This window comes from Micromys minutus (genome assembly GCF_963924665.1).
Source record: "Micromys minutus genome assembly, chromosome: 20".
In the NCBI taxonomy this organism is placed as follows: domain Eukaryota; kingdom Metazoa; phylum Chordata; class Mammalia; order Rodentia; family Muridae; genus Micromys; species Micromys minutus.
The window spans coordinates 4,301,939-4,324,475 of record NC_137955.1 but is presented as its reverse complement, the minus strand read 5'-3'; the positions used below and the strand labels follow the sequence as shown (position 1 = coordinate 4,324,475).

At 44.0% G+C, this 22,537-nt stretch overlaps 1 protein-coding gene across 3 annotated transcripts in view; it reads left to right on the top strand.

Moving 5' to 3' along the window:
• The window catches only part of MAST4 (microtubule associated serine/threonine kinase family member 4), a gene marked incomplete at its 5' end in the record, with an annotated part of 555,822 nt that overhangs the window by 380,996 nt on the left and 152,289 nt on the right, over nucleotides 1-22,537 (top strand). For 2 of the 3 annotated variants that reach the window (XM_080933667.1, XM_080933666.1), the window contains one exon: nucleotides 15,525-15,655. The exons of the other annotated variant lie outside the window; for it this stretch is intronic. In XM_080933667.1, coding sequence (XP_080789793.1) covers nucleotides 15,564-15,655 — 92 coding nt within the window. Of the gene's footprint in view, nucleotides 1-15,524; nucleotides 15,656-22,537 lie in introns of those variants that run through there. 3 annotated transcript variants of the gene reach the window in all.

Genomic DNA, 22,537 nt, shown 5'->3' with positions numbered 1-22,537 from the left:
GAGACATAGAGAGTAAAATTGAGATTTACAATTTTCTGATTGTTGACAACTCTCTAGAGGATTCAGTGTGGCCAGAATTAAGATTGTTTTATAAACTCAAATGTATGGATGGTGGCTAGATTTTTATTCACATCACTTCATGACCCTTTGGCTAAGATCAAGTATAGATTTTTATTCACACTTACTCTCTTCATTCAAAGAAATAAAATGACCTCTTTTAAAACAATTGCATAGGCTTCTAGAAGCTATCAAGGTTTTCTTTTTTCTTTTTAATCTGTTTTTCTGTTGATTATGTAGGTTTCACATTTAAATTTCAAGAGCCATATGGCCATCCTATATCACTTCATCTCAGTTGATGAGAAGTGTGACTGACCACATTTATTTTATTTTATTCTTAAAATTATCTATTTTATGTGTATGTGTGTTTTCTCTGACTGTATTTTATATGTACCATGTACATACATAGGATGGTTTTGAGCCACCACGTGGGTGCTAGAAACTTAACCTGGGTCCTCTCAAGACCAGCAAGTGCTTCTTGCTGAACTACTTCTCTAGCTCACCAGCCTGCATCTCTCTGTGAGACTTTCTCAAAAATTACTGATCTGGACTTGGAGACTTTCAGATAGAAATATATTCCAGAATTTTTGGAAATCTGACACATTGACTAGATGTCAATTGGGAAAGAGAACAACATTTTACAAAGTTGGTTCTTCCCTGAAGTGTTGATCCTTTAGATAAAAAAATAATAAAATAAAATTAAGAAGGTTCAGATTTCTTTCAGTGGCAGCAAAATGTAGCTCTGAAATTCAGGGACTAAGTTTACCTCCTCAGTCAAGCAACTGAGCCCTGGTTTGTCCCTGGGTACCTGTGGTTTGGGAGAAGGGGTGTTAGCAAGACCTCAGGACTGACATGGCCTTCTGATGCTTGTTGTACAGTTATTAGAAACTTGTTGGGACTGTAGAGACGATGGTTCAGTGGTTAGGATCTCACAAGGCTCCTGTAGATTTGGTTTCCAGCACTCATGCCAGATAGCTGGCAGCCATCACAGCTCCCGGGAAACCGACACCGTCTTCTGGCCTCTGAGGGTGTCTTCACTCACTTGTGCAAGCCCACATAAAGACTCCTGTACACATGTAATTAAAATTAAATTATAAAAAAAGATTTGTATGTGAGTACACTGTAGCTGTCTTCAGACACACCAGAAGTGGGCATCGGATCCCATTACAGATGGCTGTGAGCCACATGTGGTTGTTGGGAATCGAATTCAGGACCTCTGGAAGAGCAGTTGGTGCTCCTAACCTCTGAGCCATCTCTCCAGCCCCCCAAGGACTGTGTGTTTTGGTGACTTCATAGTTAGTAAATAAGTCCTCTACCCTTGATGATTAAAGAAAATCTCTGTGTTCTGCATCTTCTGATGCCTTTGCTCCAGAGATGAGGGCAGGAAGATGGGTGCGACCACCACCTGTCGGGAGGCTTGCCTGCAGGTTCTAGAGTGTCTCTCGCTGGGTTCAGACTGTGCAGTGATGAGTGGACCCCCACCACCAACAGCTTGTACTTGTCGTTTAAACTGCCAGTTCTAAAGTGCAATCCCAGACTCTGGTTCACATCTCTAGCGTGATCAACTAAAACATTTCTTCCTGGTTAAAACTTTAGGTAGAGATGGCTTATTTTAGAATCAGAACAAGAGGATACAGGAATGGCCATTCGCTGGCAAAGACAGTGTGGCAGGAGAGGATGCCCATGGGAGTGGCTGTGTGCCAGAACACACTCAGGCCAGGCAACTAATCTGCTTGCCTTTGTAGCTTCTTTTAAATGGGGTGGAAGAATTCATAATGGAAACACACCCATGTGAGCCAGAAGGTCTGGGCTGTGAGGTGGCAGCCAGGAGGTTGTAACCTTGAGCACTAGTGAGGTGAAACCTTGAATTCTCATCTGTTCTCTCTGGAAGTTGTATGTGATGATGATTGTGTTCCCAGCAAGATTGAGTTTCCAACCTCAGAAAAAGGTCACCCTGCCCAAGCTCTATTTTTTTTTTTTTTTATTCTATTTTTTCAGGAGACAAAAATGAAACTATATTTCAGCCATTCTTATAGTAGAGAAGAGTTAAAAGCTAATGGAAGTTTAGAATTTATTTTTAAAAATAAACCATTAATATCTACCCACGTGTTACAGACTTAGATTTGTATTAGCATTTCTGTTACTCATTATGAAAACTGTCTATAATGCTTAAAAGACAATTTTCCAGGGGCAGGAGGGATGGCTTGATGGCTAAGAGCACTTCCTGCATTTGCAGAGGTCCTGAGTTTGATTCTCTGTATCCACAAAGTATCCCATGCCAGGGCCAGTGCCCTCTTCTAGCCTCCCGTATGTGATGCACGTGCAGACAGACATTCTGGCACATTAAACAGTTAAAAATAGGGGTAGAGAGATGACTCAAAGGTTAAGAGCACTGGCTGCTCTTTCAAAGGACCCAGATTGGATTCAGTTGATACAGTGGCTCACACCATCTGCAACTCGAGTGCTCAGGTATCAGATACCCTCAGGCGCCAAAGCTGTAAGTACACATAAAACACTTTTTACCCCTAAGTGTTATTTAAGAAAAAGAGAAATAAACTCCTTTTTTTTTTTTTAAATGAAAGCAAGACCATTCAGCCAGTTGACAAAAGGCACCATGGGTTTGGAATTGTCCCTTTTTGGCTTGTATGAAACAGATGGAAAAATAGAAAATTAACAGTTGATTTTTCTTTCCCTGAACCTTAGAAAATAATATGTGTACATCCATTCATCCTGAGTAGCCACTTTGTACTTGAGGCATACAAACGAACAGAATATGTCCTTGTACTTGGAGAGCTCCAAGCCTAGTGGGGAATTAGACCTGTAAACACATTGTCTTGCTGCCGAAGAATGATTGCTATACAAGAGGCATGCAATGCATAAATTCATTGGGGAGCTGCAGGAGAAAGTCAAGGGAACTTTGCTGGAGGGTGACCTTCCAGCTCACACTTGAAAGATGAGCGGAAGTTTCCCCGGCAGAGGAGGTGGAGATTCTAGAAACAAGGAACAGGATGTGCAAGCTGTGTGACAGGGTTCACTGTGTCAGGGGATCCAAAAGTAATGTGACAAGTGCACATTTTATTACTGAAGCCTGAACCACAAAGAAAGACCCATGGCCAGAGACAAGGCAGGAGAATTAATGATGGGCATCATAATAAAATATCCTTCAGAATTGATCTTCATTTTCTAGAGTCGTGCTCTCCAAACTGTTTTGGTGTGATGAACTCTGAGCTCCACTCTCAAAACTCATGAATAGTTGGTGTGTGGAGGAGCCTAAATCTGCATTGCATCCTCAGCTTGGCATGAGTTAGTGGTGGGAGACAGAAAACTCCCTGGGCAGCGTTGAATGTTGTTTCCTGGGTAAGTGACAGGACCTCAGGCAGCTGTGGGGGCTGGACAGGTCGGAAGGAACAGTTTCACATGATATCATGGAGTCTGGGCAGAAGGAAGGGGACTGTGTTCATTCAGACATGAAATCATGGCTACTCTCTGGTCAGAGCAAAGAGACAATATCTTGTTTTACTTGAGAGGCAGAAGCAGGTGGAGCTCTTTGAGTTCAAGGCCAGCTTGGTCTACAAAGGGAGTTCCAGGACAGCCAGGGGACTACACAGAAAAACCCCGCCTCAAAAAAGCCAATCGATCAATCAATCAATCAATCAATCAATCAATCAATCATCATCAATCAGTCAATAAAGTTTGTTTTGTTCCTTTTTATCATTTTATATATTCCAAAATGTGTTTGTCTTCCCTCCTTGATCTCCTAAGGGCCACTGATGGGGCCCATCCTTATTTCTCGGTAATTAACGTGTCCTTGGCCACTTGCTTTCCTATTGGCTGCTTCTAGTGACTCTTGCCATGGCTGTCGTCACCTGACAGTGTCTTCAGCAGCCATGCTGTGATCACTGTGTGCTTCTTATGAGTCTTCTACAGAATCTGGGACAATGTATCTGCTCAAAGAACATTCTTACGCCTGGCAACCAAAATTCATGCTGTCCTTTTATCACAGCCTCCATAATGAAGGACAGGAAAGTCTGAAAGTTTGCATGTGCCTAATGACAGCCACTCAGTAGCTTCAGCGAGGACCTCCAGGTTTTGCTCATACTGTCCTGGATAATTTTCTTAGCGGCTTTCTTCCGCTTCTAAGCAGTGAAAGAAAAAAGGATATAATGTGGGGAAGCAGGCTTAGAATTCAAAACAGTTTGCATAAATGCAGGGCTCCACCACCCTGCAAATAGCCAATGCATATATTCAACATAAAACAAAACACTGTGCAGATTTATAACCTATTTGGCTTCAAAAATACCCATTTACCCAGTTGCCACAGACAGGTAAGGATTTATGATTATGAAGGATGAGATATTTTCTCTTTTTTATATATTATAAAATTCCTGGGACTAGGAATATGACTTTTTTAAAGCAGGTTTAGTTTTTACTTTTACACGTGCATCTTTATTTCCTGTGTCAAAAAGCATCAGTCACATCTTATGAGAATGTCCAAGGGTGTGTATTCTTTCTTAATTTTGTAAACTCTTCAGAATAGCCTCACATTCTGAGCACCCTGAACCTTCAACGTCATGAGAACAAAACTACCAAATGTGTCAATTTTAGAAACTGAAATTTGGCTTTTTTTTCAGTTCGAAGTAACTAACTTGCAAACCTGAGCCACTTAGTTATCCTATAAGAACTCCTGGGTTTGAGCTCCGGAACCTCACAAACCAGGTTTGGTGAATTATGCCTGTGACCTTAGCTGTAGGGATGTAGAGACAGGAGGATCAGAAGCTCAGTGTCACCCTTGGGTACACACACACACACACACACACACACACACACACACACACACACACACACACACAGAGTCTGCATGAGAACAGATAATAATACTCTTTATTAAAATGTAAAAAGTTTAAATAATAAAGGCATTAATCATAATCTCAAACAGATGTTCACTAGATGCATTATTATTTTTGATAGAACAGTTTAGACAGTCATGGAGGGGCAATTCTCACTGACCCATAGTTGTAAAAACATTGTTTTTAGCTTCCTCTGGTTACTGTAACCTCTAATGATGAACTATAAGTAAGGGCTTAGAGCTTTATACATCTCTCTCTTCCAATGTTACTGGACAGCCTCCCAAAGTTACTTCCCCCTTCACTGAGCTGACCCGGCCAACCTGGAATCTCTCCCCACACCCCTCTCTCTCTCACTGAGTTCTTTGCATTCCTGGGCTTTGTCCCCAGCCTTTCTCTGCTTTAGCATCTGAGTTAAGCTTCTGTTGCTATTGCTGTAATTGCACCTAAGAGCCACAAGGGTAGCCTGGGACCCTTCACATCCTCTGCATCTCCATCTGCCTTACTCACAGCTTCTCTGGGGGCCAGAGACACCTCTGGACTTTACTCTCCAGGCTGCAGTACTGATCTGTACTGGTTTTCTTAAGTTCCAGCTTTCTGATCATTTTAGGACTGAAGAATTGTCTTTTTTTTTAAACCTTCAGAATCCTCCCTCCACCACCACACCACATCCCTGCCATACACACACACACACACACACACTATTACAAGCAGTTTCTGAATTGATTTTCATACCTGAAAATTTTCTTGTACATCTGATGTTGCATTACAGTTCACACATATTTTTGTCATATCTAAATGATGTTAATTTTAAAGATGTGAGGAGAAAGACCATGACACAAATCATCACAGCTTAATTAATTAAAACAAGCAATTAAAGCAAACTTTTTTTTTATGTACATGGGCTGCCTGCCTTCCCCTATGGAAGCATTGGACATAGTCAAGATAAGGGTTTTTATAGACGGTGGGTAGAGGGTTTCCAAATGAGGGATTTGGCAGATAAATAGGTGGGGGTTACAGAATCGGAAAGAGCAAGTGAATCAACAAAGACAAGGTGGTCATAACAACCTTTTCAAAACAACATCATGGTTACCATTTCCTGGGACTATTTGTACAAAACAATTTGTAGTTAAGGTTATAGGTCAGGGCATAGCCCAATCCTTGAGATATAGAGCATAAGGGTGTATGATTCACCAAAGAATGATACCCTGGCAATGTAAAGGCAAAGGGTGTTTTACTCTGCAGAAGTCCAGCATGCTGGGGTCTTCTATTGCCAAGACAGAAAGACAACCAAGTGAGCTCACAGCCTGATTTAAAGCACATTAGGGGATTCCGGGGTTGGTGACCTTTGTCTTACTCCATCACTGAGGACATTCTATTGCCAGGGTATGGGGGCTGAAAACTTGCTGGGGAGGTCTGGAAACTGTTGTTGAGGAAGTAGCTGAGGAAGTCTGGAAACTGCTGCTGACCCATTGTCCTTGCCTCAGGCCAGGTGGCAGGGCAGCTTCTGAGGCCTGGTCTTGCTTGGACTTGCTCAGTTCTTGGAAACAGAAATTTAAGCCTCATCCTCTGCCAATTTGAAGCCTGTCATGGTGTCGGCCTAGCCTTCTCAAGATGTTTGATCATAACCAGGAATGGACCTGGTTTGTCTTTATTATTAGATGGTGTTTTAGTTTATATTTTATTGCTGCAAAGAAATACCACGACCCTAGGCAATTCTTATGATGGGACAACATTTAATTGGAACTGGCATAAAGTTTCAGCGGTTCAGTTCATAGCAGGAAGCATGGTAGCATCCAGGCAGACACAGTACTGAAGAAAGAGCCAAGAGTTTTACATCTTGGCAGTCAAGAAAAGATTGTTCTACCCTGGGCAGAGCTTAAAGGTAGAACCGTTAAGGTTCTCAAAGCCCACCCCCACAATGACACACTTCCTCCTATTGTAGAAAGGCCACACCTATTCTAACAAGGTCACACTTCCTAATAGGTTCACTCCCGGTTTGCCAAGCATTCAAACACATGAGTCTTTGGAGGCCATGCCTATTCAAACCACTACAGATGGTTTTCAAGCCTAAGAGCAAGGCAGGCTAATTTATCAATTAGTGTTTGTGTATGTGTATAAGTATATGTATTTTCATCTTCCAAGTTGCTTCTAGAACCTTGGTACAGAGTACTTGTCTCCCTGTACCCTTTTGGGCATTGAATACTATCACTTTTAAATCTTTCCCAATTGGGTAAAAATGATATCTGATCTTTTTAATCACATTTTGTGATAGCTATTTATGCCTGACATTCTGTTTATCCCTCTATGAATTAATATTACATCAAAAACTTTTACTGGCATAAAAATGATGTGACTTAATAGAAACTCAGTTGAACTCTGCTTGAATACTGCTTGGCTAACTTCCATGTCCTCACTGACATGTTCTTCTGCTTTGTGACAGTTTAAATTAGCTTTAACAATAGAGTAAAAGTCTGCTTGTTGCAGAAACACCATCTCTACCACTGTCTGCATGTTTCTTTGTGGTACTTTCACCACAATTCCTTCCTCTCATTTTAATGGTATAATTCTCTATACCCATGGCTATCTGACCTGGAAAAACACTCAAGAAAAGATGAACTGATAAATTAACCATAATCTTACATTACAGAGAAGGCCTTGGTGTCAGCCCTAAAGGGCTAAATATAACTGCACTGACCCGCCTAAACCAAATTGTCACTTTTTATAATTGCACTGTAATTCATTCTGGGAGCTGAATGAGAAATGATGTACCTTGGACCCAGGCTTCTGGATCAAGTAGCACCATGTCCTTGAAGCTAACTGCACACTGAGATGTACTCCTTACTGACTAGGGTTCACGGTTAAGACCAAAAAAGCACTTAGCATCTCATCTGTAACTGATCAAACACCTCCACCCTCTCATGATTAAATGCATATGCATAGACCCCTATTTTGCTGCATTTTAGAGTCTGAGATAATAGTCGTTCACAGTGGATACAGTACATATAAATAGTGGGATGGAATTACGGATCAAAGAGGAGCAGGCAGGCAAGGCTTCTTCAAACAGGAATAGTGTCATTGTTCAGAGTATCAGGCGTCTGACAGTAACTGTGCTGTTATTGCCTCTTTACCTGTGAGAAAGCTCATCCCCTTGTCTTCTTACCCTTGCTGAGCCCTATGCCTCTCATTCTTTACCTTCTCTTCTCCCTTGTTTTAACATTCAGCTCAGTGATGGTATTAAAGATTTAAAGATGAAAGCAATACGGCCCCAGCCTGCAAGGAGCTCTTTTTAAAGGAGAACTGATCTGAAGCAAATCTGGATATTGATAGTGACTGAACCCTTTTATGCAGGTGCTGTCTGGGTAGAGCCAGTAGAGAGATTTACCTAACCCACTGGGGATGTCAGGCTTACACTAAGACTACCTAGAGCAAATGGCTGCAGAGTTCAGTCTTGAGGCGAGAAAGGTCTAGTCTTACTCTGTGTGTGAGGCCTTCCTCAGATTTGCCCTCTGTTCCCTGATTATTTTGGTAGGCTGTTCGAGGTCCATGTGGTTGCGATTTGCTGATGTATATTCCAGACAGCTGTTTTAGAGTCAAGAAGCCCATCTGTCTTACTTTTCTGTTGCTGTGAAGAGATATCATAGCCACAGTAACTTACAAAGGGAAACGTCTACGTTGGAGGCTCACTGTTCCAGACAGTTAGACTATGACCTCTGTGCAAGGAGCATGTGTGCTGGCTGGTTCTGTGTCAACTTGACACAAGCTGGAGTTATCACAGAGGAAGGAGCCTCCCTTGAGGAAATGCCTCCATGAGATCCAGCTGCAAGGCATTTTCTCAACAGTGATCAAGGGGTCAGGACCCAGCCCATTGTGGGTGGTGCCATCCCTGGGCTGGGTTTTACAAGAAGGCAGGCTGAGCAAGCCAGGGGGAGCAAGCCAGTAAGTAGCATCCTCAATGGCCTCTGCATCAGTTCCTGCTTTCAAGTTCCTGCCCTGTGTAAATTCCTGTCTTGGCTTCCTTTGCTCATGTGGAAGTGTGAGCTGAATAAACCCTTTCTTCCCCAACGTGCTTTTTGGTCATGATGTTTTGTGCAGGAATAGAAACCCCGGCTAAGATAGCACAGCAGCAGGCAGGCAGGCAGAATGTGCAGGAATAGTAGTGAAAACTTACATTTAATTCACAAGCAAGAGACAGAAGAGGGCTCTTGGAACATGTAAGCCTGACTCCAGTGACACAACTTCCACCAAGGCCATACCTCCTAATCCTTCCCTCAGTTCTCCCTACTGGGCACCAACCATTCAAATATAAATGCCTTATGGACTCCATTTCCATTCAGATCACTACGCCTCTCAGCTACAGATCTCTCAGTAGCCTCCTCCTGTGTCTTTTTCTGGTAGCTTGCCTTGTGCTCCTCTGGGAGGTAGAGGATGCTCTATCCATTTCAGTTGTGGTCTTTTTTCACAGGACCATCCTGCCCTCTGAATGAGAGAGCAGAGAATTGCAAGGGTTTCCTTCCTAGAACTGGTTTCCTGCGTGCTCCTGAGGCTCCACCCACCATGTTTATCCATCATAGCAGTCAAGAGGCTGCTTTGGGAAGAAAAGCCTCATTGGCCACGTCTGTTCACTTTCTTTTTAGATTCACTGATGTTACTGACTCCTGCTAGCCTTCTGAGCTTCTGCTTTCCTGGGATCAGGTGCCTTTGGAACACACCACGCTCTCTTCTCATCTTGTCCCATCCTGTCCCATCTTTGTTCAGTCCTGTCACCATTTAGAACATATTCCTCATGCCAGCCATGAGGATGATATGGTTCTCTGATAGTCTGTTGGGAAGAGAAATGGACTATTTGTTTTACCCAATAACTTTAGAGCTCTGCACCTTACTCAGGTGCTATAACCTGATTATTGTCTGCCATGGGTTTCAGCCTTCAGCTGCATTAGCATTTATCTTTCTCACAGTTTGTATCTTCAGCGCCGTTTGTTTAATGACACCAACAGAGTCTCCATCTCCTGGCTGTTCCTATGTTCTTTGTTCTTTCTCCGTGTATAGCATCCTTCCTTTATATCTTCTCTCCACATTTTTGTATGTTCTGTTTTTGTAGGCTTCCTCAGTGTGCATATCAGACCCCCCCCTCAAGTTCAGCAGAGCATTTACAAGTCTGATCTAGTGGACTTACAGATGTGAACAACCTTGAGGAATGGTCATTTTTAGGTGATGAACACAGGGTAGGAAGGAGTCATGTGAGTTTGCGGCAGAATGGCCACTGGGTCAGGATCAGGTAGAGTCTTCATGGAAAACTCAGCGTCCTCCCTGGATAGAGATACGCAGACACCGCTTCTTGCTCAGGGAGTTGAAAGCTCCCCAGCTCTAACACCTTGGCCCAGAAAAATTAACCTCTATACAGTACACACAAAGGAGTCCATGGATATTATTAGCTTTCTGATACTGTTCTGCTTGGGCATGGGGCATCTGGAGGGCGAGTAAAACGTCTGTAAAAAGGACATTAAAAATATATGAAAGAATGAGTTATGAAGGATAGACCACCTATTTTCTACCCATTTCTTCCAGAGCTAGCCTCCCAATAGGATGGCAAGCTTATTTTCCTATCTCATTTCCCTTGGAAAAGCAGTGGCTGATAGTGACATTTTAATGAATGAATGAGAAGTCTGTATCCACTTGTGTCCACTGCTGTATTGGCTTAGTGGTTATCCAAAAAGCAGAAGGTCTTGCTGAGTGTCTGTGTATTGGCCAAGACCAACTCTGTTCTTAGGACTTCGATGGCTCAGTCTCTTCTTTGTTCGGCAGCTTTATGGCAGTTGCAACTCAACAGTGCTTCCTCTTCTGCCTGTATAATTATTCTGTTTGTAGGAAAAATGTCAGTAGTTCTGACAAATTCACTCCCGTGTTTACCGACTGCCTTGTCTTCTGAATCACAGGTTACTAAATCAAGTCATACAGGTTAGAAGACAGGTTACACTGGAGTGTCACGCCCACTCTTATCAGTGAGTGTGGGAATCTATCAAGCACTTGCTCTGTATGAGCCAAAGTATCGCTCCCTGTGTGTGTATTTTACCTAGTCTTACATTTTCAGTGTGGCTAAGTTCAGATCTTCCCAAACCTTTTCAGTCAAAAGAATCAAGTATATTTATCTAAAATGGCTCAGAGGTTAAGAGCACTGACTGCTCTTCCAGAGGTCCTGAGTTCAATTCCCAGCAACCACATGGTGGCTCACAACCATCTGTAATGGGATCTGATGCCCTCTTCTGGTGTGTCTGACAGCTACAGTGTACTTATGTATAATAAATAAATCTTAAAACAAAATGGCTAGTGTTGGGGCCGGAGAGATGGCAGGCAGGACTTAGCATGTACCACTCTTGCAGATGACTAGAATTTGATTTCCAGCACCTATGTTGGGTTGCTCACAATGACCTATGACTTCAGATTCTGGGTATCCAAGCCCCTTCTTTGGGTTTCTTGGCCAAGGTGTTAGGGCTGGGGAGCTTTCAACTCCCTGAGCAAGAAGCGGTGTCTGCGTATCTCTATCCAGGGAGGACACTGAGTTTTCCATGAAGACTCTACCTGATCCTGACCCAGTGGTCATTCTGCCGCAAACTCACATGACTCCTTCTTTCAGTGCCTGCACATTCATGCTCACACACACACACACACACACACACACACATATATGTATAATTTAAAAATCTTTATCAATAGCTACTAGTGTCTGAGTTTCAGATATTTGTCACAGTGGGAAGCAGAGGCGGTGAAGAGGAGGTTTGATTATTTCAGTGCACCCATTTTAGTTGTTGCCATGTTCATAGGAGATGCCTACTAAATGAACTTTTTCAAAAGATTATGGAGAATAGGAGACTTGGGAAGAAAAGACATCAGGACTTACATAAACCCATCCAGAGCTGAATTCTCAGCCTATGTCGATCCTCCCTGCTTATGACTAAGTACTCCTCTGGGAAACTGACTCTTCCTCCATCTTTTCCCTTTGTGGATGCAAACCTAGTTTCATTACAACCTGTTTAATATTCATGGTCAGCTAGTCAGCTCTTTTTATCTTTTTTTTTTAAAAAAAGAATTATTTCATTTATATGAGCACACTGTAGCTAGATGGTTGTGAGCCACCATGTGGTTGCTGTGGTTGCTGGGAATTGAACTCTGGCAGAGCAGTCAGTGCTCTTAACCACTGAGTCTTCTCTCCAGCCTAGTCAGCTACTTCTTAATCCTCAAATGTTCTCTACTTTCAGCAGAGAGAGACCTGAATTCATGACTTTTGCTGGCACAATTTCAGATCCTTTCTTACATCCTTGACTGTTCTTCTCTGGCAGCCTATAGCACACTTCATCAAAAGTTCAGAAAATCATTGGTTTGTCTGTGGAATGTAGAGATAGCACTCAAAGGGGAGTTTCCTTGTGTTTGCCTGTGACCATGCTAGGACCTAAGAAATGTTTGTACTGCAAAAATCTTTGCATCTTTTGGTGGCAGAGAGTCTTACAAGAAAACCTTCAGAATTTAATAGTGTCGTTATAAGAGTTCAGGGTTGAGTGTATTGATAGATCTTTTCATACTGGTCAATTTTGTGTATCCTAAAAGAAAGAGCAGACACTTGGATAGTAGAGCTGTCTGTTCATAAAGCATCTTTCAACATGTCTATGTAAGTCTGGGGCTATTCAGTTCTGGAAATACAGAGATCTATAATCTGACCGTCGCCTTGAGAAACTCAGTCTCACAGGGAAGGCAGCAGGGAAGCCAAGTAACTGTGTGACTGCGATCTGGGGAGACCCACTTTTCAGGCCACTGGAGGGTATGGAACATGCTGGAATGCCCTGTGCTCCGGGATTACATCAGTGAGTGAAATGTTTTTTTAGATTCTTCACATTGTCAGCACTGACTCACTACAGACCTTACATGGGGGGGATTTAGATGGGTCATTTCATTTTCTGTTTTCTATGCCAACTCCTAGAGGTTGGTTCTGTTATGGATCTATATTATAATTAGGGAAAATAGGCAGAGATTAAGCGACTTGCTTAAGGTTAGATTAAGTGTTGAGGTCAGAATTGAAGACAATATAACGCCTTTTTCAGAGGGAGACATTATCTAGAACGGTGACTGCCAACAAAAAGGCATTGGCAGTGTCTGTAGACATCTTTGATTGGCACCTCTGCAATCTAGAGGAAAGAGTCTGGGATGTTGCCAAACATTTCCCAAAGTACACGGAAGCCTCAAAGCCAAAGAATGGCCCAGTCTATAGTGTCACTAGAGAGAAACTCAACTATAGCGTGGGCTTCTTTACACTTTTTGAGTTTCTACCATTCAGAGTGGCCAATCATCTCTGGGTATCTGTGAGGTATACGCTTATGTCCTGGGATCTTGAATAATCCCAGAGACCAGTGATGTTCAAGCCTCCTATAAATAGGCTAGAGAGATGACTCCTCAGTTTAGAACACTTGCTGCTCTTACAGATTGAGTTCCCAGAACCCACCCTTGGTAATCTGTCTGTAATCTCAGTTTCAGGAGACAGGGTGACTTCCTTTGGCCACCAGGGGGCACCTGTATGCACACGGGGCACATATAGACAAGTATGCACATACACACAAATAAAATAAAGATTAGAAAAAAATTTTTACAAGACAGATTCTGTGCACGTAAACTCTGTGTCCTCACACTCATGTCAAACTATCTCTAGATAATGCTCAATATAAAATAAAACGTGTATCCTGAGGCAACAGATGCCATAATATACTGTTTTGGAAACACCAATAGGAAAAGAGCCCACACATGTTCACTAGTCACACAATTTTACTTGCAGGGTTTGTTGCTATTTCTTTGGTTTTGTGTTCTGGAGTCAGGCTCTTGCTGTGTAGAGCAGACTGTCCTAGGACCCAGGCGGTGGCTGTTCTCAGCCTTCTCTGAGGGATGAGCATCTGAGTGTGCACCATCGTACCTGACTACTGTTATGTGTATTTAGTCTTCGAATGCTTGAAGCCATCAGTGCAGAGGAGCAGCTGTACCTTAGAACATTAAAAGGCCCCAAAGCTGGCAAGGGCTCAGTATTGAGAGGCAAAGACATTGAGCCAAACCTTTTAGGATCCTGGAAAATGGTGTAGGCTGTTTGTTACACGTATCGATCAATGACTCGGTCTCCCTTGTGTAAAATTGGGTATATTCTATGATTTTCTTTTATTTCTATGAGTATCAAACATCCAAGGAGACCCTAGAAGAAAATGGGATTGTGTATATGAATACCTTGTATGAGGAATATCATCAAACTCCTTTGGAGTATTTGGATGAGAAAATATTAATGTGGACCACAAGACTTAATAATATACGATATAATATTAAATTAAATGTAACTGACTTAAATTCTATTTTCTTTATGTACTTTTGAACAAACACTTGCAGTTTGGGGAGTTATTTAAATAACCATGCTTTTCTTCGAAATGAGTAACAATCAGATTCATCCTTTACTGTGTTCCTTACCATCAAACTGTTAACAAACTGGGAGGGAAAGAAATTTATGTTTCGAAGTCAGTGCTAAGTACATGATAATGAACTAGATCATCCTTCGAATCCATGAGGCCAAACAGGTGTGTGTAGTCATCAGTCAGATGGATGTAAACTCGTGAATTTTGTGTCATTGAGGTTTTTTGGTGAGTTTGATGGCTTGGCGTGTGCATGCTTCTCCCAGACAACAGGTAGAGTCACCTCCAGAGTCATCAGGGACTTCCCTCCGAGCGCCACAATTGTGCCTCATCCTATGGTGAATCACCCAAGCTTTCAGGTGTGCACAGCACATACTAGTGTTCCAGTGCAGCAGCTGGACTTATTTATTTATTTTTGAGGGACCGATCCATTTCAGACCCTGAGATGGGGGGAGCTGCGAGGATGCTCCAGCCCAGAGCCTGCTCCAGGGCAGAGTACACCGGGGGCCGCTCTCTTTTCCGGAAGGCCCAGCTGGGGGGCTGAGCCAAAGTCCTGCCAGCCTCCTTCCAACTGGATCCTACAGAAAGGTGTCAGATTCAAGTCCTCCCATAGGTCAATTTCTAAAAGTGCTTTCAAGTTTCCATGGTGTTGTTTCCCCCCCCCCCCCCCCGCCCCTTGTCCCCGAAAGGGGAGGGCAAGTAGCTATTGCATTCAAATTCTTTTCCTTGTATGTAGACGCTAAAAGGAAGCTCTGCACTGGGCATGTTCGGATGTGAATGGGTTTGCTGATAAGCAACAGCCTCCCGGAACCATAGGCTTAAAATAGTCCTCCTACCACCCCACCCCTCCGGAGCTGCAAATGGTATCTGCCAAACAGATGACAAAGTACCTTGGACTGAATCACACGGAGACAGCATTTTGAGCACAACGCAGGCTAAACTCTTGTAATTACTGTTTATAGCTGGCCAAGGCTTCCTAGGAGAGGGCAAACACAAGAGGAAGTAAGTTTCCTGAACCTTTCAGATGGCTGCGCATTAATTAAAGGCCAGCACGGGACGGATAATTCTCAGTCAGGCTCCGAGTTGTTCCTGTGACCACAGTTCACCGCACGTTTTCTCTGGAGGGACTGAGTAGATAATTGGGATTTTTTTTTTCTTTATTTTTTCTTTCTTCCCATCTCCGTTTTGATCCCATGGCCTTGAGCTCACAATGAATTGAAGAAAGAAAGAAATGGATATGTCTGACCCCAATTTCTGGACTGTGCTCTCAAACTTTACTTTGCCTCATTTGAGGAGTGGGAACAGACTTCGGCGCACACAAAGGTAAAAACCGCGGGCTCTTCCCCTGGAGCTGGGATGAGAGGCTGGGGGCTGCTGGAGCTCCCGTTGTGTCTGGAATTTTGTTTGTTGGTGGCAGTTTGAAAAGTTTGTGCCTTGCTAGGGGGTCTCTGTTTCTGTAGCTCCTCTCCTCGGTGGGGCTTCCTGGGGTTTCATGAGTGCCTGCGGCTCAGAATTCTTTTGCTGTGTGGATGTTCAGGCAATGCCTTGCGCTCCTGCCTTGCAAAGGGGCTCTTTGTCTCTGTCCATTTATCTACTTGTATTTTTATCATTTCATTCACCCAGACCTGGCCTCCTGGCATTCCTTCCTTACAGAGCCTTCCAGAGGCTCCCCCTATGTTAGTAGATCCTCCACCTATCACTGGTGGTGGTACTATATGCAAGATGTATTGCAGAGATAACCCAAGTGAGCCTATTTCAGTGACTGCTTTTAAAGATCTGCACAACTTTGACATTTTGACGTTTTATCATTTAGTTGACATTTATTACTAATATAAAGCCAGCCTTTTATTTATAGTATACATATGTAATGTAAATAGCATATATTTTACATGTATATGTAATATATGTGATATATCATGTATTTATATGTAATATAACATTATGTATGCATATGTAACATATGTAGTCTATACATATGTGTATATGTACATAGATATATAGATATATATGTGACAATAGATGCGGGTGGGGTACTAGTTTGTTGAGAGTCGAGTTAGGGCTAATGTTGCAAGTGAGAGGGCGGTCAGGCTGCATTTGCGACAGCTAGCGTGAGCTGTGACTGAAAGGTATGTCTCATCCCCATTTCTGTCCCAAATAAAAGTGGCACTAGTCTGGTTGTAGAGAGCTGCGCCTTCTGCACTGTATAAGTACAGATTCTTGATTTTGTTTTTGTTTTTGTTTTTTTAATCAAAATTTGGCTTGGCGTGCACATGGGAACATGTTTGAAACAGCCCAGTTGAGTAAACAGGATACCAACGATCAGATTTGGAACTTTGTAATCTCTGTGCTCTGCTGTTTAGAGAATACAGGAAAATGGGTCTTTCCGTGGAGTGGTACCTGTAGCTGTGTATAGTGCAAGTGCAGGTGGGAAGTACTTTCAAAAACGCGAGTTCGCGATGTTCTTTCTCGAACTGTAGAGTACTCCTTCATATATGTACACCCACAAATCACATGTTCACACACGCAGGCCATCTCGTCTCCAGTTTCTTTACACTGTGTCCTCCATGAGTCCAGGTCTTCAACATAACAACGGTGAAGAGAGATACAGGGTCTCTATGAATGGGCCCTTGTGTCTTGACACGCTAAATACCAAGGTTCCCATCTGTTTGTTTTGATTAGAGCATTTGCTATTTCCCAGCGGGGCAGTTCTGGCTGTGGCACAACTCTCCCCTTCCCTGGAGCCAGTTCTTGCGGAGATAAGGAGGCCCTACCATTACCTGTGTGATGTCCTGAAAAGCAGGTGCGACCTTTCTTCCTGATCCCGCCCACCTGTTGCTGGTCCTATTGAAAGAGTCTATGAGGAATTCTCAGGCTGGACCGACCTGAGTTAGGATAACATCTGGTCCAGCCTGGTCACTCCAATTAAGTCTGATGTAACCTGGGTGAGGAGAGTTGAGGAGGACTGTTTTCTCCCTCCCAGTCATGTGCCTGTCTTCAGTTTAAGAACGGAGAAAGATGGCTTTTCTTCTTCCTTTCTAAGAATGTGGAGTTTAGAAATTCCAGCCGGCCATCTAGTTATTGTCTAAGTAACAGGACAACCTTCGTCCCTGCCGACTGATTCAGGATGCATAAGAGCAGTGTATTTTTGATTTCTAGTATCTTGGAGTTTGGAGTGTGCATAGACTTCAGTGGTTGAACATCCCTAATTGGAAACTACTCTAAAACCCAAAGCTTCTGAACATACTCAAAGTTTATGATTTTCTGGAAGTTTGGATTTTGAGTTTCCAGATGAAGGAGCTCAACTTGTATTCAGATTTAGAATATTGAAGCCCTTGTCCCAGGGGTGTACGTGGCTTTGCATTTCAGCTGTCTTCCCATAGGGCTATGGGAAGTGTGTACTTACACTGTGGTCTTCCCTTTTAGAGTCTCTTAATTCTCTTAACTGACCTATATTCTGACCTTTCCCAGTCTATCCTTACCTGCAGAGTCCGTCTGTCCTTTGCAAAAGCTCTCTTCATCCTGCACTGTGAAAGACAGGATGCTTCATTTTTACCTTAAGGACCTGACTGATGACAGACGCTGCCACTCACTATACAAGTCAACGTCACAGAAGCCTTGCTGGTCCAGTATGGCACTGGCTCATCAGTTTCTCTTCTCTCTGGAAAGTGTTTAAGATTTCTCTTTTAACTTGGAGTTGCCTGACCTATACCTGCTGGAGCTCTTGGGGAAAGGGACTCCCAGATTAACTTCTGGACATAGATCTTTAGGATTGTACAATCCTTATAGCAACTATGGTATAGCCATGGAGGCATGGGTCGTCTGCATCTACATGTGACTCGTTACCACTTTGCCTGACAGCTCAGATTCCCTTGGGTGGTTCCATGTGGAGCTGTCCTTACCCCCTTTTGCCTTCCCCACTTTCTCAGGGCTTTCTCATTAGTACTGTTGTCCTTCATTGGCAGACTGAGATCTGAACTCATAGACAGGCTTCTCAGCTTGGAATGCAGTTGTTCAGGTACAATTTTAACCCCATAGGTTGGCGGCTGTAGCATCCATGGGGGAGTCATCTCAGTGGAAAAGAGCACCTCTGCTAGCGCACTTGGGAAGGAGGAGGTCAGGCATCAGATAGCCACCGGGGCGCCTGCTACTGAGTTTCTGAAGAGTGGTTCTCAACCTTCCTAATGCTATGTCCCTTACAACAGTTCTCCTGTTGTTGCTACTTCATAACTAATTTTGCTGTGTTAGGAATCATTATGTACATATCTGATATGCAGGATATGTGACGTGTGGCCCGTCAAAAGGTTGTTTGGCCCTGTAAAGTGGTCACAGCCCACAGGTTGAAAGTCAGCAGGCCTGGAGGGGCTCGAGTTTTCACTTTCATGTTGTCACTGGTGTAAGCAAGCTCCAAACTCTTAGGACAGCCCCTCACCCAAATCACCAAAACCTTTATCCATGCAGACACATACTGTTTCTACTTAATCCCTTCAAGCGAATTCTCCTCCCCCCCCCCCCCCCCCCCCGAGACTCCAGCTTGAAATTTTCTGAGGATTCCAACTTATAAGAACCAAGAAATAAAAGTTTTGTTGCTACTGTTTTTTCCCTCGAGTTGTTTGCTGAATTTACATGACTTAGGGTTCTGAGCAGCAGGTACGTGCAAGGATTGTTTAGTTGTCATATTAACAAAATCTATTGACTCTTCATGAACACTTGCCTTCAGAAACATCCTTAGTGTTCAGTGAGGGTCTTCTGTTTGTTTGTTTGTTCATACCTATATGGAAAAGGTGGAAAATGAACTTTTCTTCTGCCCAGGCATTCAGTGTGTTGATAAATTTGCACTAACCTCTTATTGGAGTCCAGTTAGGTTGACGTCTGCTGAGGACCTAGCCTGTATCTGGGTATGTGACTCAAATCTGAGAGCCCCGTGTGTACCTTCTGTGGAACATGCCAGGAAAGCCTTGTAAACCAGCGCTGTGGAGTACTTCCAAGGTCACAAGCATGCTCAGTGCAAAGGAGGGAGCCAGGAGAGACACCCTATCCAAAAAACAGTTGAGGATGTTCTGAAAGATGCACGGCTATTTCACAGAGAGCAGTGCCTTCCCGAAGGGAGTGGAAAGGTGTGAACTCTCAGTGGCTGTGGTGACAGGTCGGAGAAGACTACAGTTGTCTGAGTAGAAAGTGCCAGACTGTGGCGGAGGCTGGATCTGAATTTAGTACACTTGGGTTTAGCTCTGGCTATGGTGTTGGGCAAGTGCACTTGAACTTCAGTAGCTCCATCTTTGAAATAGGACTAATTAAGTTACTTATTGAATTAGTATGTGTGTGAGCTTCATTAGTTTTCCTTTCATGCTTACCAGGGCTCACCCTGCCACACTCACATCTCTCATCAGCTCCAGCTTGGCCAATGCGTCCTTTATTTTCCTAATGCAATTACCGGTGAATAAGAACTCTGAATAAATCAGCTGCTGACGTCACCACGGTCATTACAACATGGGGATGGGTAGTCAGCAGTGTGGCTGAGGGGCCTGTCCTAATCCAGCGGGGGAGGGGTGACTGGTGGCTCTGGGGAGCTCTGGCCTCAGTCAGTCATCAAACCATTGCATTATCCTGGCTGAGAGAGAATTAAGGTAATGAAGCTGATAGGAGCCAGTGAGCCATTGGCCAAGGGACAAGCAAGGTTTCCATGATGGCCCTGGAAAATGTTTTTGGCTTGAGGGCCATCTGGGTGGTAGTCAGCAAACATGCAAATATGGGGAATGGGAGAAGGGGGCGGGTTGTATATCTGGCGTTGTTTCTTATCCCCCCACCACCACACACAGACAGTTAAAACCACATTTATGGAGTTTTGATTATGTTCAGATGACCACTGGGAATTCATTCCTGCCTTCAGTTTTTGCTGAGGTGAGCGGTACATAGTGAATAAGGCAGACAGCATGTGCCAGCCTCACCAGAAAGCAGATACCGAGAAAAGCCCATTGCCAAACTGAGGTCCGCGCTCCAGCAGCTATGAGCAAGAGAATGGAAGAGAGAATCCTGGAGGAGGGAAGGAAGACTGGGACACATTTGGGGACAACTGTCTGGGAACATCAAAGGCTCTTGAGGCAGGAAGGACAAAAAGAAAGTTCCCAGACAGGAAGTTGGGTTTAGGTCTAGGGCACTGACCTGGAAATCATCCTTTACACTGTGGGGAGGTGTAAATTAACCTAGTCTGGAAGAGAAACAGAACCTCCTGGAAGGAAGGGGCAGAGATGACTTTGAAAGGGAAAAGTCCCCCAAGAGCGAAGGGTAGCCTGCCTGTGAGTGTGTTGTCTCTGGCTCACACAGCTGAGAGGTCATTCATGCCCCAGCATCAACAGGGATAAAGTGAAGCAAAGAAATGCAAATTGGGTGGTGCCACTTCCTGTGGGCAGCTAAATCCAGTGGTTGGGCATCACGGTACCAAGCCTTATATGTTCAGGCAGCCCAGGAGCCTCGTTCCTGAATCACATCCCTTACTCACCGTCGCTCACTCCACGGCTGCTTCATCACCCAGAATTGGCAAGGGCAGAAGTGTCCTTTTCACATCCTCCCTGGAGGTTCAAGTTCCTCCCTCAGCCTGTCAGCCTGCTCTCCCCTCTGAGCTTGCTACTGGGCTTTCACTTCAAAGCCTTGACTCATCTGGGTGGGGTAGCCTACACCTAGAATATCGGCACTCCGGTGGAAGAGGAGGGAGAAATGCTGCAAGTTCTAGGCCAGTTTGGTCTACATGGCAAGTTGCAGGCTAGCCCGGGCTAAATAGAGAGACCCCCAAACATACATATATACCCACATCAAGCCGCAGACCTGAGTGAGCCTAAGTCAGTTAGCTCCCTCCTAAGCCCTGGCACCGGGCCTTTTCTCTGCAGCTGGTTCCACAGGTGGCTGAAACCAGGCCTGGTGCTGCTCCTCCTTGCCTCTCCACGCCTGACCTGCAGGCTAGGCCCCTCCCTGACTCCCTGAGCCATTTCCTCCCACTTCTGGCCTTGCCCAGGCCTGTTTCATAACTGCTTCCTTTCATCCCTCCTGTCTTCTTGTTCTCCCCTGTACCTTGCCCACTGCTGCAGGCAGGACTCGCCCTCTCATCCTGTCAGCCAGTCAGCTCTAGCTTGGCTAATGTGCCCTGAAGCTGCCTGACCTCCCCCCCACCTCCAGCCTTTTCCTGAATACTCCATCCAGAGAAGAGAGGGCTCTACTCCAAGACTTTGGCATTTTTGGCTCTCACTACTGTCTGCTGAGAGCCTGGGTTTCCACTTAGGATGGGGGGTTTTGACAGACTGTAGTTCCCCTTAAGGTTGACCAGGTCCCAGCAAGCAAGAGACAGAGGCAGGTGGATTTCTCTGAGTTCAAGGCCAGCCTGGCTCAGAACAGGAGCTCCCAAGGTGTATTGTAATGGGGTGGGGGTGGGGTGAAGGGTAGGAAGGAGGCACAGAGTATCTAGGAATGTATAAAGTGAAAAGAATAGGTTTCAAAAATTGCATTGAAAATGAAAGGTGAGGTCTTCGTCCTGTAAGGGCAACGAGTTTGTGCTCCTCTGGCTGCTTGTTTTAATGTTCAGGGGACTGGGACAGGGAGGGAGGATGTGGGAAGATTGCAGTGATATAGAGTGTGTTAATCTTTTATGGCTTTGCTTGGTTTTCTTTACAAATATGTATTGTTATCGGGAATTTGAAGGGAGTCCTAAGCTTAAGAAGCTGATAGATACTTGTATCAAGAAATTCTCAATCCCTATGGGGAGATAGTCTGGAGAAGAAGGCATGAAATTGGACCGGCGCTGCATAACTGGGGGAGTCTTCTGTGTATTGGTGCGAATAAAAGTATCTCTTCCTCATGATCCAGTACACACCCAACTCTAAAGTGAGCACACACAAAGGTATTTTATTTTAACCTGACTTAACTTCACTAGATGTCATTTACTCATTTAAGTGTGACATCATGGTAACTGAATAATCTCTTTGAAAGTTAAGGAGGAGAGCCAAAATATTTAAAAAAGGGCCTGGGGCCACGGGGATGAAAGAAGATGGGTGTTGTATATACCCTCGACTGTTGGAAGCCATCACTCTCTATGGGTAGAAGCTGCTTATATATTAATAGTCACCAGCGTGTTTTTTGTGACGCACGGGTGCACTTTGTAACTAGAGAAATCTCTAAATAAAACTTCACATGGGCTATTTTAATTTTTGTAGTTCCATA